The following is a 15964-nucleotide window of genomic DNA, read 5'->3' as shown; positions in this document are numbered from 1 at the left end:
CTTCAGCCGCAAAAACGATTATCGACCAGCACCACGGTCCATTCTGTTGGACCTTGGGGATATAACTAACAATGTCTACATGTGTCATTTGAATAGGTAGCTTCTTTGCTCACTATTGGATCCCTCCCACATCCATCCTGCCCCGCAGTATCTCCCCAGCAGCTCAACAGCACTGAGCGACTCCGCGACCCCGAGCTTTCAAAGCTATCATCGGGACGTCTGGAATCTTTTCTCCCGATGTTGAACCAGACACGGCAAGATGGCGAACGTGAGGAATGGGCCGAAACCTGGCGGGAAACCGCGCAGAGACGTATTGGCTTCACTCAAGATGGCCTCAATGGAGGAGATCTCCAGGGCTGCCCTTCCAGCAGGTATGCTCAACAGGATCAATTGGCTTGTCTTGCCGGTAGTTATATCTAGTTAAGTTAACGAATCTGACTACCACCAGAGATCATGTCCTCTATTCTCGATTACCTCTCGCCCGTCGATCTCATCCGTGCCGCACGGTCTTCAAAACTCCTGCGCGAAATGGCCTACGATGATACAAGATGGGTGCAAAAGCTGAAACGCATGGGATGTTGGAATGAGACCGAGGCTCGAAAACATATCGAAGAGACTTTTGGGACGATCGCGAACATGGAGTCTGTCGAGCAGCAACAGGTCGCGGAGGAAACCGGACAACCACTCAGTGAACGAACCCCGGCGATCAGTTTGAATACACTATCGGATGGATTTGATCAGATTAAACTCTCCACCTCTGTTCCTCCCGAAGAGGGTCACGAGCTGGAGAAGGGCCCTGTATTGGGCGCGTTGAAGCAAGTGAGATCGGTGCGCGGAGAAGCACGCATTGAGTATGGAAAGGTCCACGCTGCATTGGCACCGTTCTACGACGACATCGTCTCATCTGGCCCATCCCCAGATAATTTACTATTTAAGGAATATCCGGATCCTGAGCACCAAGCGCAAATACTATCTCAATTGCGATCATTCGCTAAGAGCGATACAACCGAAGGTTGGCGGGAAAGGAACGCGCGCCTACAATCGGCCGTATCAATGTTCGAAACTGCTGCTATGAAAGAATTTCGACAAGGTTACGAGAGTGAAGATATTGACGACGCGATGCGTAAATACGCTCATGTTCTATTCACTTTGAATGGCGGAGATTCCGCTATCGAATTCTTCATCAACCATAACCACTTGATAACTCGAAAATCTGATTTGGGCAGGGTAGCGGACTGTATCGATGAGCTGAACCAACGGGTCAAGCTCGAACATACGCAGGCGTTCTTTACCAGGCTGAGTGTGGCTTACAATGAGGAAGTCTCGATAATCAACCGCGCCTTTCCCCCGAGCATGAACGTTGGACCCGCTTTTGTTGAAAAGGTTGCACAAGACGTGCTATATCCATTCTTGACCGCGATATTCGACGAGTTGCATCGTTCAAATCTTGAGTCATATCTAGTCGCTGTCTCGGGGACATTCGCGCAGTGTCTGAACTTGTCAGAAGMACTCTTACCAATCCAGAACACAACTGACACGCTTGACGAGTTTCTGCACCACATCGTGGCGAAAGTATACGAGCCTCACATTGACTTGTACCTTGCGGAAGAGCTCGACCACTTCCGGAAAAACTCTGCGGCTGTAGTGGATGAGTGGGATAGGCAACTGTCAGAGCAGGCCGCTTCGACTGAATCATTTCTGATGTCCAATGTCAACCGACAGGCCGACAAGCGTGACTTTCTGACTTCGTTCAAAAAGGTAATTATGGCGCCGGTCAACATTCTCCCCAGCTTTTCGAGCTCCAAGTCAGGCGAAACAAAATCCGATCAAGAGTCCATCGCCAGCGAACCGTCTTCGGCGCTGAAGAGCCCCAATAGGTTTTCGACTATTGCGTCCCCTGCTGTTACCCCTACGGTTGAGGCCCCTCCGACCACGGAGCTTGCAGCTAAGGCTGCCGTCATGAAGTCAAAGCTGGAGGGCATCCGGTCTCTGTTTAGTATCGAAATCGCTCTCAGCCTAGTTCATTCGGCCAAGTCCAGCCTCGACCGCGCCGCCCAATTTGTGAAGATTGGAGGTGAGACTGGAGCGGCGGCCAAACAGCAATGTGAGGCAATATTTGTCGCGCTCTTACGTATTTTGGGACATCAACACCTTATTGTCGGCTTCAACAAAGCGGTCGACCATCTGTCCAACTATAGACCTCGTGAACAAGGCGAGCGCGATCAGGCAGGGGTTGAGCCTCTAGTTACCTTCTTGGAGCTCGTGAACGTTGGTGACCTTATATTGCAAATGATGGATGTCTTTTACGAGCAAGAGCTTGTTGGGGCCAAGATCACCGATCGAAATGATTTTCTCGATCCTGCTGTGAAGGAAAAGAAGAAATTCGAGCAGATCTTGGACGAACGGGTCGCTGCCGGATTGAACAAGGGTATCGATGTCCTGATGGAGGAAGTGGATTATATCCTCGCGACCAGACAGCAGGCTACTGACTTCAATCCCGATGTCTCTACGGATCCATGCCGAAGGACCATGGATGTAGCCGTCAGTGATGCGGCGACGGCCGTGGTTGACGTCGCCTCGTCCCATACGCAGATGTTGGTAGGAAGTACGGACAAGAGCACGCTAGATGTCTTTAATCAGGAGGTCGGATTAAGGCTCTTCACAACTCTGTGTAAGCATTTGAAGCGTCAAAGGATCAGCATCGAGGGGTCCTTGAAGCTTATAAGGTGAGACTGCCCAGGTTATTCATAGGTTGTGATTAATCTTTACTGACCATACTAGCGATATGAACCACTACTTTAAATTCATCCAGAGCTTAAAGAACAACGATCTTCTTCTCTACTTCAAAGCCTTTCGGGAACTAGCGCAGATCTATCTGATCGACCCATCTGATGCTAAAGAATTGGCGACAATCATTGCTGATGCAGATCGGTTCTATGGAATATGGAGGGTGGAGGAAGTGTACGAGTTCGCCGAACGACGAGCGGACTGGTTTCATGTTAAACGCGACGTGGAACGCGCTATGTATGGGATTGGGTGTAACGTTATGTGATTATTCAGTATGACTCTAGTATATATGATGATATCGGATAGACAGGCTAGAATACCCACATTATTATACTGTCATCGATCAACGGATGGGGCGGATGGCAATTCTCCACCTTGGGAAATCCGGAGCTTGAATTGATATCACCGCCTGCGACTTTTGAGTTTGTTCTGAGGAACTCAATCTTTAAATACCAGCATCATCTAGAATGCCTCTCCGGAGAAGCAGAGCTTATCTTGATTTGACGCCAATAAGACTTTCGTCAGTTCGACTGACGTCAATGAGCGGCTGCTGATACATAGCATAAGCGCTCTCAGCCACACACTTCCACCACTGCACGCTTGCATGTTTTCATCCTATAAGAAGATGCTACCTGGAGACGGACATGGCTGGGTAAATGGCCATGTTTCCCACCGTGTCTCGCCGTGGTCTACTGGAGTGATTGTGGTTTGAAACACGATGAATTGAATAATACGGCTTGTCTCTGAGCCATCCAATACACTTTTTGACACTTCTCACGCAATACAGGATTGCAGATAAAGATGGACTACCGAGATTGATCATCTGCTTCTGCATTTGTCACATCTCGATTGCCTCATGCTTGCCTCGCTGATGCGGCGTGAGCAGAGCACTTGCATTGAATCTGTGTCTCGCACCGTTCCATATATCTCCGCAAAGAAGAGCAGATGAATCACAGGACGAGGTACAACAACCCAATTAAAAATCCAACAGAATGATCCCTCCCTCCTCTCGACTGCTCGCTGCCGCTCCCATCTTCCTGTGGCTCCAACTTCTCCCCGGCGTACTTGCGAGCAACGCTGCAGGAACCACGGTCATAGTCACCGTAACACCCACAATCCCACATCCACCTTCCTACACTTCGCCTGAGATATTCAAAGATGCGGTCCTCTCAGCCAGCAACGCCTATCGCCGAGACCACAACGCAAGCCAACTAACCTGGAACGAGACACTCACAACATACGCCAAACACTGGGCAGAGGGATGCAAATGGAAGCACTCAGTGAGCCACGTTCTCCTTATCCGACCAAAAGCACATTTAGCATCGAACTGATAATCCCAGGGGGGCCCGTACGGCGAGAACCTCGCCTTCGGCTACTCAGACCCGACAGGCGCCGTCTCGGCCTGGGGCGACGAAGGCCAGAAATACAACTACAGGCTACCGACGGGATTCAGCGAAGAAACGGGGCATTTCACGCAGTTGGTCTGGAGGACGACGAGGGAGGTCGGGTGCGCGGCATTCAATTGCGGGTATAGCAATGGGAATGACGCGAAGGATAAAGAGGGTCAGTATACGAGGGCGCAGGGCTGGTATGTGGTGTGTGAGTACTCGCCTGCCGGGAACGTGGTTGGAAACCAAAATGCTTTCTTCCGGGTGAATGTGCAGTCGGCGAGTACGTATTCTGGGCCGAAGACTACGGGGATTTCTGCCACTGGGACCAGTGCGACTGCGACTGCGAGAGCGAGTGCAACACCATCCAGTGGTGCTGATGAAGTGTATGATGGGCGCTTGAGAGACCAGTATCAGAATGCTTTTCTTGGGCTCATAGTTTTTATGAATTTAGTATGAGGCGCGAAGATGAGGGGAACTAAATTTATGTACGCTCCTGCGAAGATCTGCTCGCTCATGCATTGTCATCTCTCGTACTACCGACATCGCGTACATAAATTCCCATATGGGGAGATAGCACATATATCTATTGACTTTTTGAACGTCCCAGACACTCCTGGACTGAAAACGAGCCAAGTTGATAATGGGAAGAGGCTTAAGGCGGAGAGAAAAACAGAAATCCCGGGGAGAAATTGGCGAAGATGTCGCCAGAGAAGAGGAGTGAAAAGAGATAAGGTAGATAGAGGACAGCATTAGATACGAAAAAAGAACCCCAATTAACCGATGACTTCCTCGCTTTCCTCCACGATCTCTTCGACAATCTCCTCCACAACTGTCTCGCCTTGCTCTTGCGTGGTTGCAAGGGCATCCTTGGCCAACTTCGGGCTGTCCGCGTCCTCGGGGAGACCGTAGGCTTCCTTCTCCTCGGCAAGGAGCTCCTTCTCCCGGCGAATCCAGGCAACCCACTCGTTGAGAACCCGCTTGCGCTTCTCGACAACGGCTGTGTTGGCAATATCGACGGCGTATCTGTCCTCCTCGTCGAACTCCTTGGAGTATTCCCGAAGGTTCTTGCGCACTTGCTTCTGCTCCTCCTTGCTGAGAAGAATGGGTGGGCGAGGGCGCCAGAGGAATTGCTTGAACTTCTCTGTGGGGTTCTCGGAAAGGGTGTTACCGGAGAAAGTGTGCATGTTCCAGCCGTTTTCCAACTAGAAGAGGAGGTAAGTCAACAATGTTACAAATATTGATGAAAAATGGTCGCAAAGGCTCCTTACCGTGTGTGTCCACACGCTAGCACTGCTGACGACGTAACGACCGGTGGGATCCCAGTCGATATCCGTCACACCGTAGTGTTCAATGGTCTTCATCAATTGAACGTTGGCGGAGAAGTCCTTGTCGGATTCGGGCTTCTCACCCTCGAAGTCCATGTCCCAGAAGTCCATGTCAAAGCTGGTCTGGGAGTGAACGGTAGCAACGACGACGAAACGACCCTTAGGCGACCAGTAGATCGCGTTGCTGTTCTTCTTTTCGATGGTGCGGATAAGCTTGAAGTTACCGATTGCTCCACCCTTCTTCTCAGGGGCAAAGAACGACACGGCAGTCTTGGGTGCAACAGCAGCACCAGCGACAGCCTCGCCGGTTGTGATGAGAACGAATCGATTGCCATTGGGCTCCCAAGCGAAATTGATCACAGTATCCTTTAGACTGTCAACAACCTCAACAGGGACACCCTTCTCGCGTACCCGGAAAATCTCGAGGTTGGTGGCCATGGACTTCTTCGATTTAGAGTGTCTATCCACCTTCACGCAGACATACGAACCCTGGGATTGCCAGTGGAGCTTGACGTCGGAAACATTGAACAAATTACGTGTTCGTACAATTTCTTTCGATGGGACGCTCATCATGGCGACTCTGGCGGGGCTGCTACCGATTTCAGGGGTCCAGAAGCAGAGCAACTGTTCGTATTGTTTGACGCCCTCACGAGTCACAGTTGCGGGTGACCACTCAAAGTCCATGACGCCGTCGATCTTCACCGATGTCTTTCCAAGCAAGTTCATTCGTGGAAGTTCGTAGATCGAAATGGACTGGTGCTGTAGCATGCGAGCGACGTACTTTTCATCGGCAGACCACTTGAACGCAGGCCACTGCACCTTCTTCTTGGGCTCGGCGTCTCCCGCGGGACCAACAGTGAGATCGTGAGAGACGAAGGAACGCAGAGGCTTTCCAGTTGCAATATCCCAGACGATAATGTTCTTTCCTTCCTCCTCGTACGTCAAAATAGACTGGCCCTCTTCAACCTGAATGGGGCGCGCGGACCAGGTCGTCAGATAGCTCTCACCAGGCGAGTACTCGATGAGCTGGACGAAAGGATGAGGGAACTGCTTCTGTTTCGAGAAAGCGGGACCACCCCAGAGCTGAACACCCTGAGGGTGAACGGATGCGAGATAAGTACCCTTCGGAGACCACTGGACGAAAAGCTGCGTCCAGTGCGCACGGTCGACGACATTCTCGGGCGGATTGTTCTTGTTGTTCCAGAAAACGCCAACCTTGTCACCACGGTAAAGGGCAAACTGATCACGCGCGTTGGGGTCCGCAAGCCACGAGCGGAGATGCTCCTTCTCCTTAAAAGGCTCGATGGCAGGGGGCTTGTACTCTTCATCAATGCGCCCTTCGCGGCCATAGCGCTCGATATCCATTAACTTGTTCACGAGAAGGGTGTGCTTTTTGTCGAGGGGAGTGCCGTGCAGCTGCTTGACCGCGGCGACGGCTTGTTCGGGGGTCTCGAACTCAACGAAGGCATATCTGTAGAACGTGAAGTAAAAGGTTAATTATCCAAGCTACAACCCTGTGTTCTTCCACCTTTACATACCCTTCGGACATGTTCTTGTCGTTGACGGGCATAAAGACCGCATCTTCAGACGTGTGGCCCACCGTGTTGAGTTTCCTCAACAAGAACTTGATGAGCTTTTGTCTGCTTTCTTCGGGCACAACCGGGAGTCCATCGATCACAACAAATGTATCCAAACCCTCTTCGAGCTTCACTTCATATTGCGCCTTGAGATCTGGATGTCGGATAAGGAACCGTGTTAGCCATGAGGGGCAACAAAGCGAGAAAACGTCCACCCCAAACAGTCGCACTCACCGGAGAAGTCAATCTCCTCCTCCTCCTCTTCGTGGAGGTCCTGCTCAGACAAAGTATCGAAACTGGGCGCCATGGCTGTTCGTGACCGGGGACGGTGGAGCGAAGGCGATGGGGAGGTGGGAATATCGAGGATGAGATCCTGTCTAATTTTCTGCTGGTCAACCCCGTTTTGGCTGGCCCTTCGATTTTAGGGCAAAAAGAGCAAATCCCAAGCGCGGCCGCTTCTGTGTGCGGTGTGCTGACTTATTTCTGAGTCAGCAATTAAAGTCACGTGGCAGCGTGGGCTGGCCTCAGGCTGGGCCTCATGCATGATTTCCTCATTCGGCATGGTTCTAGACCGAGGTGGTATTATTCTCGTAAGGTACATACATCGAGAGAGGGAAGTACGGTAAACTGGTAACTAAGATTCGTCAATGCTCTACACTCTCTTAAGGTACGGAAGAGCAACAACACCGACGCATCATCCCGGACTTCTTTGCTGCAGCAGGTTGAACACCCTACTTGCTGTGGGGTCAACCGTCTTCATCTGTCTTTGTTCATAAAAGTCTTATATGTCTCTTTTCTTCTCGTCCTGTCTCCCTTGATATAGGTACCCGCCTCCGTTTCTTATGCCCCGCCGGTCCTAAGCGCCAAGTGAGTGACCGCTTAGATCTGGACGAGCTTAACTATCACCATTGCGATACCCATAGGACTCACTTTACTCTCATCAACTTTTTGCTCTCGACCTGTAGCGATTTCTCCAACCTCAATGCTAACTTCTCCAGCTTTGGATCTGTGGAAAAATAAGGAATCGAAGCTCTTGGACGACATGTCGCGTAAGATCACCATTCTATGTTGTGTATAAGCTCCGAACTCGGTCTTTACTGACATCATGCCTTGCGCGGCAGTATCCCCGGACGTTGAGGCCCGATACACAGAGGTCATAGATTCAATTCTTGCAAAAAGCGATTTGAATACCATTTCTGAGAAGCGCATTCGCAAAGGCCTTCAGGAAGTCGTCGGCTATGATCTCACTCCTCAGAAGGTCCGTACCGCCATCCTCGACCCTGTCGCAAATTGCCCCCCTCGATATCGGTCCCTCCTGAGCACTGCAAAATTTTCGCTAACGTGCGTTGTTATTGCAGGCTGCAATCAAGCAGCTTATCATGAAAAGGTTCGATATATTCGCGGAACAAAGCGGCATCGGAGGTTCGTCTGATGCGGCTGCATCATCGACTGCCCCTACCTCCAACGGTCAAGCACGGAACCATGATTCAGTAACACCTGCGGAGCCTTCGCCTCTTGCTCCGTCCTCATCGCCTCAGAAGCGCCAAGCGGAGAGCGATGACCAGTCCGATCCATCGAGCAAAACACCCCCGGCAAAGAAGAAGAAGCCCGACCACGATATCGACGCAGATGCCCTCTATGCTGCCAAATTGCAGGCAGAGGAAAACATGCGGGCTCGGCCAACTAGAGGTGCCAGTGCTCGTAGGGCGGCACCCGTGAAGAAGAAGACCAAGGCCAAAACGTCCAAGAAAGTCAAGGCGGAGGACGACTCGGATCTTGATTCGGGATCTGAAACAAAGAAGGAAGTGAACCGATCTGGCGGATTTCACGTGAGTTTCCAGCACTTCTTCTAGGATGTCAGTCTCGACTGACAATCAGACAGAAACCATTGAATTTGTCTCCGGCGCTTTCGGCATTGCTGGACGGCGAGACTACGGTACGCTATTCCTCACACCACGATTCTGTCTTATCTAAAATCCGGAACAGCTACTAATCGCTTGGCAGCTTTCTCGTCCTCAAACGGTAAAGAGACTCTGGCAGTATATTCGTGAACACGATTTACAGGATCCAAACGACCGACGTCAAATCCGGTGCGACGACGCCATGCGCGCCGTTTTCAAACAAGATCGCATACACATGTTCACGATGACCAAGATCCTCAATCAGAATCTGTATAGCCCGGACGAATAGTCTTTCATTTATACGACCGATACACGACGATATTTTCCGCTTCAACTGCAGCGCGGCCATTGCTACCCATCACGAGCATACTGAATATTTGTTTTCTTTTCATATCCTGCTTTTTTGCCTCTCCAGCATATCGCATTGGATTCCAGGCGCTACTCATTCGATTTCAATTTTTATACTTACTCTCATTGGCGATTTTATTGCCCATGCTCATTTTCATATGTTTCTCCAGCGGGAGTTGGTGCTGCCTCCGAGACATAGTACTTGACGGAGGATGTCTTCTTGACATTAATAGTCGATAGCTTCCCATAGCTTCATAGGACGAATCATCATGAGTCATTCAATAATCGATTTTCACAATCTGTACGCCAAACAACCAGTGTGGCCACCGTGATAGTTGACCAGGTATTATTGCCAGCTGCAAAACTATATAATATGTTCTAAGCGCGCTGTAGATGGTAGGGATATGGAAACTTATTCTCGACGAATATGCCAGTTGAGTTGGAAGGGTTGTCAACAAAGGATAAGCTACTCCGTGTATCTTCCCAGAAGCTTGGTGATAACTAAGCAGTGAGCGCAACATTTTTGCCCGCCGCGCACACCCCACCGCAGAGTGCAAACAGCCCGCATTGAAAATCCTCCGCAGCTTGCCCCAGACAATCGTTCGTCGCGTATTCAAAAGGGATTGCTGAGCCTTTAAAATCTACTTTTACCTCCCGGGCATTGCCCCATCCTTCTCACCCCAAGGTCCCCAATAACACTTTGGCCAGCTGTTGTCATGTCTGAAACCGAGCAGCCCCGAGCGACCCCATCGCAAGGCCAGAACCGTGGTGGTAACCGACGACGCGGCCGAGGAGGGTTCTCTCATCAAACAGGACAGACAGAAGGCGCACAACGTCCGACCGATGGTGCTGGAAGGGGTTCACGATCCCGCGGTCACGGACCCAGACGAGGAGGCGGGGGACGCGATAAGCAGAACCGCAGTGCCACACCGGGTCAAGGCGCTGATGAGAACGCAACTCTGGAGGCTAACGGGGAAACGCCCTCGCAAGGCGCTCCACTGGCGGATGAAGGTAAAGGGGAGCAGGTAGCTGCAGCGGCTACAGACGATGCGGACGATGGCGAGATCTGCTTCATTTGTGCGTCGAACGTCGCACACAGCTCCGTTTCGCCGTGCAATCACCGGACCTGTCACATCTGTGCTTTGAGATTGCGAGCGTTGTATAAGAACAAGGCTTGTGCGCATTGCCGGGTATGTTTCGTCTTATGGACTGAGTATTCATCTCCAGAGTCCGCTAACGTGTGCTCGCTGGCCAGACCGAATCCAGCTATGTAATTTTCACGGACGATCCGGCAAAGCGATATGAGGATTTCACGGATGCGGATTTCTCTCAGAAAGATGAAAATTTGGGAATCAAATACGAGAATAATGACATTTTCGAAGACACGGTATTACTGCTGCGGTACAACTGCCCTGACAGGAGTTGTGATGTGGCTTGCTTAGGTTGGCCTGACCTGCATCGTCACGTCAAGAGCAAGCATGGCAAAGTCATGTGGTATGTGCTCTTGGGCTGTTGTGCGCATGGCTGATAGAAGGGCTGCTAACGATTATTCAGCGATCTTTGCACTCGCAACAAGAAGGTCTTCACGCATGAGCATGAACTTTTCACTATGGCAGAGCTGCGCAAACACGAGAAGTATGGTGATGATGTGCCAGGAGCCTTGGATCAAAGTGGTTTCAAAGGACATCCCGAATGTGGATTTTGCCGCAAGAGATTCTACGGCGATGACGAACTCTACGCGCATTGTCGTGACCGTCATGAGAGATGCCACATATGCGACCGCCGGTCGGGCAGTCGGCAGCAGCAGTATTACATTGACTACAATGCCCTTGAGGGTCATTTCCAGAAGGATCATTTCCTCTGTCTGGACAAAGAGTGTCTGGAAAAGAAGTTCGTCGTTTTTGAGTCACAGATGGACTTGAAAGCCCATCAGCTAGAGTGCCATCCCAACGGACTCTCCAAGGATGCTAGACGAGACGCGCGGACGGTAGATCTATCAGACTTTGACCTGAGAGCACCTTTTCAACCCCAGAGACAACGCCGGGGCGCTGGCCGTGGTCGTGATCCGAATGCGGATCCCCTGCCTGTATCAAGCGCTCAGCCATTAAGGCGGGATGAGATTGCTTATCAGCGACAGATGGCTATCCAGAGTGCACAGTCTGTCTCCACCCGCAGCTTTGGCGGCCAGCTTACTCGCAATGATACTCAAACTGTTCGCGCTCCAGCTAGGTCTGGCGGTGCAACACCGGTTCGAACACCTTCCGCCGGCCCGCCAGTTGCGGAAATGGAGGCTCTCAATGTCGGGGCTCCGTCTGGGCCTGCCACACCGCAGGACCAGGCTCGCAGTCTGCGACACGCAGCTGTGGTTGAACGCGCCTCCAACCTCCTGCGGAACGACGCAAACAAACTGGCAGATTTCCGCACCAAAGTCTCTCAATACCGCACGTCAGCTCTCTCACCAACCGAGCTCATCGATGCTTTCTTCTCCTTATTCGATACCTCTAGCACTGAACTTGGAAAGCTTATCAAGGAGCTCGCGGAAATCTATGAGGATGAATCCAAGCGCAATGCCTTGCTGAAGGCCTGGAACGACTGGCGTGCCATCAATGAAGACTACCCTGCTTTACCAGGTCCGGGAGGTCAAATTCCAGGCATGTCACCGGGTACAGTAAATGGAAGCGGTGTCGGCGGAAAGCGTGTCCTCCGGCTCAAGTCATCAACAGCACAATCTTCCCGGTCCGCGGTTGGCAGGAGTGGCTCTATCGTCTCGACATCCTCATCCTCCTCCACTAACCCCTTCCCGCCCCTCTCTGCCTCTACAGCCCGCTCTGCCCCTAGGGCGACCGCAACAAGTACTCCCTGGGCCGCAGCGGCCCCTACTCCTGCTCGATCCATGGCCAGCGCCATCAACCCGTCTTCCCGCCCGGCACCTACTACCTCCCGCACCGTGCGGAACACAAATGACTCTGAAGCATTCCCTGCTCTCCCCGCAGCGCCGAAGCCGAACGTTTTCATGGCTGGCCTCACTCGCGGAACAGTTCGATGGGACGATCGCCGACCCCCGCCGGTCAATGCTTGGGCCTCGTCCGCCGGAAGCGGTTCCGCATCTGCGAACGGGCCCGACGATGACTACGGGGAGTCGTCGTCAGCTGGAGGGAAGAAAGGCAAGGGCAAGAGAGGCAAGCAGACGCTCTTTCATTTTGGGTAGGGTATCTGTCTATGTCGACGTCTGAGATTTGTATTTAAGCGGTTACATATTGTGTTAGAGGTAATTCTGATAGCGTAAAAGGTATGCAGTGATCTGTCCAAGCAGGAGGAGTTACATAAGAACTAGAGGAATGGAAGCTAACCTTACGAATCTCATTGTTGCCTTGACGAGTCTGCCAAGTAAGATATGTCGAACGCTATGATACAATATCTTAACTTGCAACATTGTTACCTGTCATATAATTAGTCTCGTTGTGTCCTTGTTTGATCAGAGCCATTATTAGTCCGCCGGGCTCTCATCACGAGACGTTTCCCGTGAAGAGGAATCTGTTACCGACTCCCTAGAAGACGACGAGATCAGAATGGCAGTTTGCGGTCCATCACCAGAAGCACCTTCAGCACAATCCTGGGAAGGTAGGTGCTGTAAGCTAACTTGTGCTACTTCGGCCGGAACAGTACCTGGATCATTATCGACTTCATCATCGCTCATCTCAGCCGTTTCCTCCTCGATGGCGGCCATACGCAGTACAAAGTTATCCTGCAATTTTTTCAGCCATTCCCGGAGAGCGTCCCCTTCCAGTGTTCCATTCCGCGCTTGTAAAAGTTGCTCTCTCAAAGAAAGCAGCAGATTACGCTTACGTGATAGCATGAGCGCCTTGGACTTGCTATGCCGGCGCTGTGCTATCTTGTTCAACTTCTCCGATACTGCCTGAGCGCATTCGAGCACGCCTGGCGGCAGATCCACAAGCTTTGCCACCGCAAGGCCGTAGAATTGCGTCGTGTCTGGACCTTCGGCGATCTTGTAAAGCATTACCATCCGAGATATGTCCGGTGAGATTTCGGCGGCCAGATGGAGACTGACCACGCCGCTGCGCTCTGCCAGGATCAAAGCCAAGTCGCGGAAGTGCGTAACGAACCAGACAAGTGCGCGGCTTTCGATAAGAGCTTCCGCAATGGCGATGGCAATTGCGAGGCCATCGGTCGTACTCGTGCCGCGGCCGAGCTCGTCCACAATCACCATACTCCGTGGCTCGATATTATGGAGGATAAACGCCATCTCGCGCATTTCAACGGCGAAGGTTGAGACATTCGCCTCGAGATCGTCGGATGTAGAGACGCGAGCGAAGAGCTGGTGGATTACCGGGAAGGATGCATACTCTGCTGGAACAAAGCAGCCAATCTGCGCCATGATGGTCATCAGCGCCAGTGAGCGGATATAAGTCGATTTACCACTCATGTTCGAGCCAGTGATTATCTGAAAACGCGATTGCTGAGTTGCGTAAGCGTCATTGGGAATGAATTTCTTCGTATGGATCTTCTCTCGAATCGGGTGCCGTCCGGATTTGATGGCGAGCACATCCGTCAATTCGGGTCGGATGTATTCGTTACATGAGGCAAGCTCTGCAAAAGCAGCAAGCATATCAAGCATGGCTATAGCTTCGCTCACCTTGAAAAGGGCGGATATTTCTGAGCAGACATCGTTGATAAGGCTTTGAATGGTTTGATCGCTCATGTTGATGACCTCATTATGTGCGTCTATGATTTTCTGGTTTAGCTTGACGAGGTCAAGCGTCTGGCATTCTATGCGGTTTTTTCTGCGGTATATATTGATAAAGATTTCCGGGAGAGTCTCTACCTCCGAAGCGGAGATATTGATATAATACTGACGAGCCGAATCGAACTTGAGGTCTAGATTGAGGTTGTGCGATTCTGTGAAAGGATAGGCATCAATATCAACTACACGAGAGCAGAACTAACGCAATGTACCTGAGAGTTTGGCCACAAGGTCCGCGGCATCTACATTTGCTTCTTTATATGTTTGCCGTGCGACATCGAGGAGACTATTGACTCCGGCCTGCAGCGAGGTGGTCATTAGCTTCTGTCAATAATATACGGTCCGGAGAGAGTGTGAATCATACCCTGATGCAGTATATACGCTGATTTCTAAGATCAAGCGGTTTGGTCTGGTACGTTACATGTTCATTCAATGTCTCTTCAACAAGCTGTTCTATTGCTCGGTGGCCTGCTGGAGCGCATAACTGACAGGCGTCAGTGGCAGCAGCCAGTATACGTCGGGCCAGGGTATACCTCTCGTATAGTCATGAGAAGGCTACTCTGAGCCGTCGCAAGTGCTTTATATATTGACTTGATTGATGACACATATGTTTTGAGCATGATGACATTGTTGACTGATTGCTCCACGTACTGAAAGGTACGTTTTGTGGGAGCGAGGATAAGCTGCGATGTCAGCCATGGCTAGTATCGGTACTATAGAGGGAGGGAACTGACAGTCGTCAAAACTTTGTCTGCATCGACGAAACCTTTCAGGGCTATGGGGCACTCAGAGATTAGTGGTATATGAACAGTTCAGATTAAGCCCGAACAAACCTTGTCTCACAGAGATGAACATATCCTCTTTGGTTGAGAGATCTTCGACGGCGTCGTATCTTGCCAACAACTTCGAATTTTCTGTGCAGGGCTGCAAAATATTGGCCCTAAGGAGCCTGGCGCCCATTGGGGTCAACGTTTCATTGAGCAGGCCGAAGAGGCTATCCTTCGACTTTGCATTCTGAAGATTCTGAATCAATTCGAGCGAGGCTATGGTGGACAAGTCAATTGACATGGAGCCTTGAGAAGGTTCGAATCTGATTCGCAGAGAATGTGATGTAAATACCCGGTCAAGCTCGAGTTCGATGTACTTGAGCACCTGCTGGACATCAGAGTCATGACACTTGAGAATTTATCGATGCAAATCTTACAGCAGCCAAGCAGCACGATGCAAAGTAGTTTCCTCCAAGAGCGATTTTGATTGTTTCAACATCTTGCGGAAACGCCAAACGATCCACATATTCGTGGCCAACCTTCTCTGACCAATGCCTGCGGTCGAGGAAAGTGTAAGTAGTGTCTGGAATGTTTTCCTGGATGATGTAGAAGAGTTTGGATTCTTTGGCAGAGCTCATGAAAAGGATCTCTGTGGGTTCGAAAACAGCGATCTTGGTGACCGTTTTGGCATAGGTCTGACTGTCGCAGATCTGGCATAAGACTGTCTCCGCTGTTGACAGATTGACGAATGCAAGTCCGACAGTTGATGATACTCCTCTAGACTCACTGATAGCACAGATGATGTCCTGAGATGCAATACTTGTAGCAGTTGTGGCTGGTCTTGCTGTCCGGGGTCGGTCGCTATCCTGTCTAGAGGTAAGAGCAGCAAAGGAACTAGCTTCCCCAAAGGAGGAGACACGAGACAATGATCTCGTCATTCTTGCAAATATAGCAATCATAGGAAATCATCATCAGAAAAAGCGAGGAAAGGAAGTGAAGAGGAGAACAGAGGATTGTCTACTCCATACGACTGCCGTTGTATACGATAAGGAGGGTAATCCATATCCGGTTTAGCGCCGATCTCCACCCCCCGCGATAAGTGATTT

At 51.0% G+C, this 15964-nt stretch overlaps 6 protein-coding genes across 6 annotated transcripts; 4 read left to right on the top strand and 2 right to left on the bottom strand.

The window, feature by feature from the left end:
- Window positions 1-259: 259 nt before the first annotated feature.
- Aspvir_006128 (exocyst complex component Sec10 family protein) lies at window positions 260-3052 on the top strand (the record flags this gene model as incomplete). Its single annotated transcript, XM_043269336.1, has 3 exons — window positions 260-371; window positions 449-2726; window positions 2782-3052. 3 exons carry the CDS (start codon window positions 260-262, stop codon window positions 3050-3052), a joined length of 2661 nt encoding a protein of 886 aa, XP_043125271.1.
- A 727-nt stretch (window positions 3053-3779) lies between these two features.
- On the top strand, window positions 3780-4634 carry Aspvir_006127 (putative extracellular SCP domain protein Pry1; the record flags this gene model as incomplete). The annotated part of the gene is made up of 2 exons (XM_043269335.1): window positions 3780-4067; window positions 4128-4634. The coding sequence occupies 2 exons, from the start codon at window positions 3780-3782 to the stop codon at window positions 4632-4634; spliced, it is 795 nt and encodes a 264-aa protein (XP_043125270.1).
- A 317-nt stretch (window positions 4635-4951) lies between these two features.
- EifCb (translation initiation factor eIF3 core subunit b) lies at window positions 4952-7387 on the bottom strand (the record flags this gene model as incomplete). Its single annotated transcript, XM_043269334.1, has 4 exons — window positions 4952-5380; window positions 5447-6974; window positions 7042-7234; window positions 7315-7387. The coding sequence occupies 4 exons, from the start codon at window positions 7385-7387 to the stop codon at window positions 4952-4954; spliced, it is 2223 nt and encodes a 740-aa protein (XP_043125269.1).
- Window positions 7388-8185: 798 nt separating this feature from the next.
- On the top strand, window positions 8186-9270 carry Aspvir_006125 (SWIB/MDM2 domain protein; the record flags this gene model as incomplete). Its single annotated transcript, XM_043269333.1, has 4 exons — window positions 8186-8338; window positions 8439-8909; window positions 8963-9016; window positions 9085-9270. The coding sequence occupies 4 exons, from the start codon at window positions 8186-8188 to the stop codon at window positions 9268-9270; spliced, it is 864 nt and encodes a 287-aa protein (XP_043125268.1).
- Window positions 9271-10045: 775 nt separating this feature from the next.
- On the top strand, window positions 10046-12537 carry Aspvir_006124 (E3 ubiquitin-protein ligase HEL2; the record flags this gene model as incomplete). Its single annotated transcript, XM_043269332.1, has 3 exons — window positions 10046-10519; window positions 10585-10823; window positions 10884-12537. 3 exons carry the CDS (start codon window positions 10046-10048, stop codon window positions 12535-12537), a joined length of 2367 nt encoding a protein of 788 aa, XP_043125267.1.
- A 279-nt stretch (window positions 12538-12816) lies between these two features.
- Aspvir_006123 (MutS family protein MSH4) lies at window positions 12817-15796 on the bottom strand (the record flags this gene model as incomplete). Its single annotated transcript, XM_043269331.1, has 7 exons — window positions 12817-14246; window positions 14304-14391; window positions 14456-14575; window positions 14625-14774; window positions 14826-14866; window positions 14925-15243; window positions 15296-15796. The coding sequence occupies 7 exons, from the start codon at window positions 15794-15796 to the stop codon at window positions 12817-12819; spliced, it is 2649 nt and encodes an 882-aa protein (XP_043125266.1).
- Window positions 15797-15964: the final 168 nt, after the last annotated feature.

This window comes from Aspergillus viridinutans, assembly GCF_018404265.1.
Source record: "Aspergillus viridinutans IFM 47045 DNA, scaffold_4, whole genome shotgun sequence".
In the NCBI taxonomy this organism is placed as follows: Eukaryota; Fungi; Ascomycota; class Eurotiomycetes; order Eurotiales; family Aspergillaceae; genus Aspergillus; species Aspergillus viridinutans.
The sequence above is the reverse complement of the archived record's forward strand: the minus strand, read 5'-3'. Positions and strand labels throughout refer to the sequence as shown.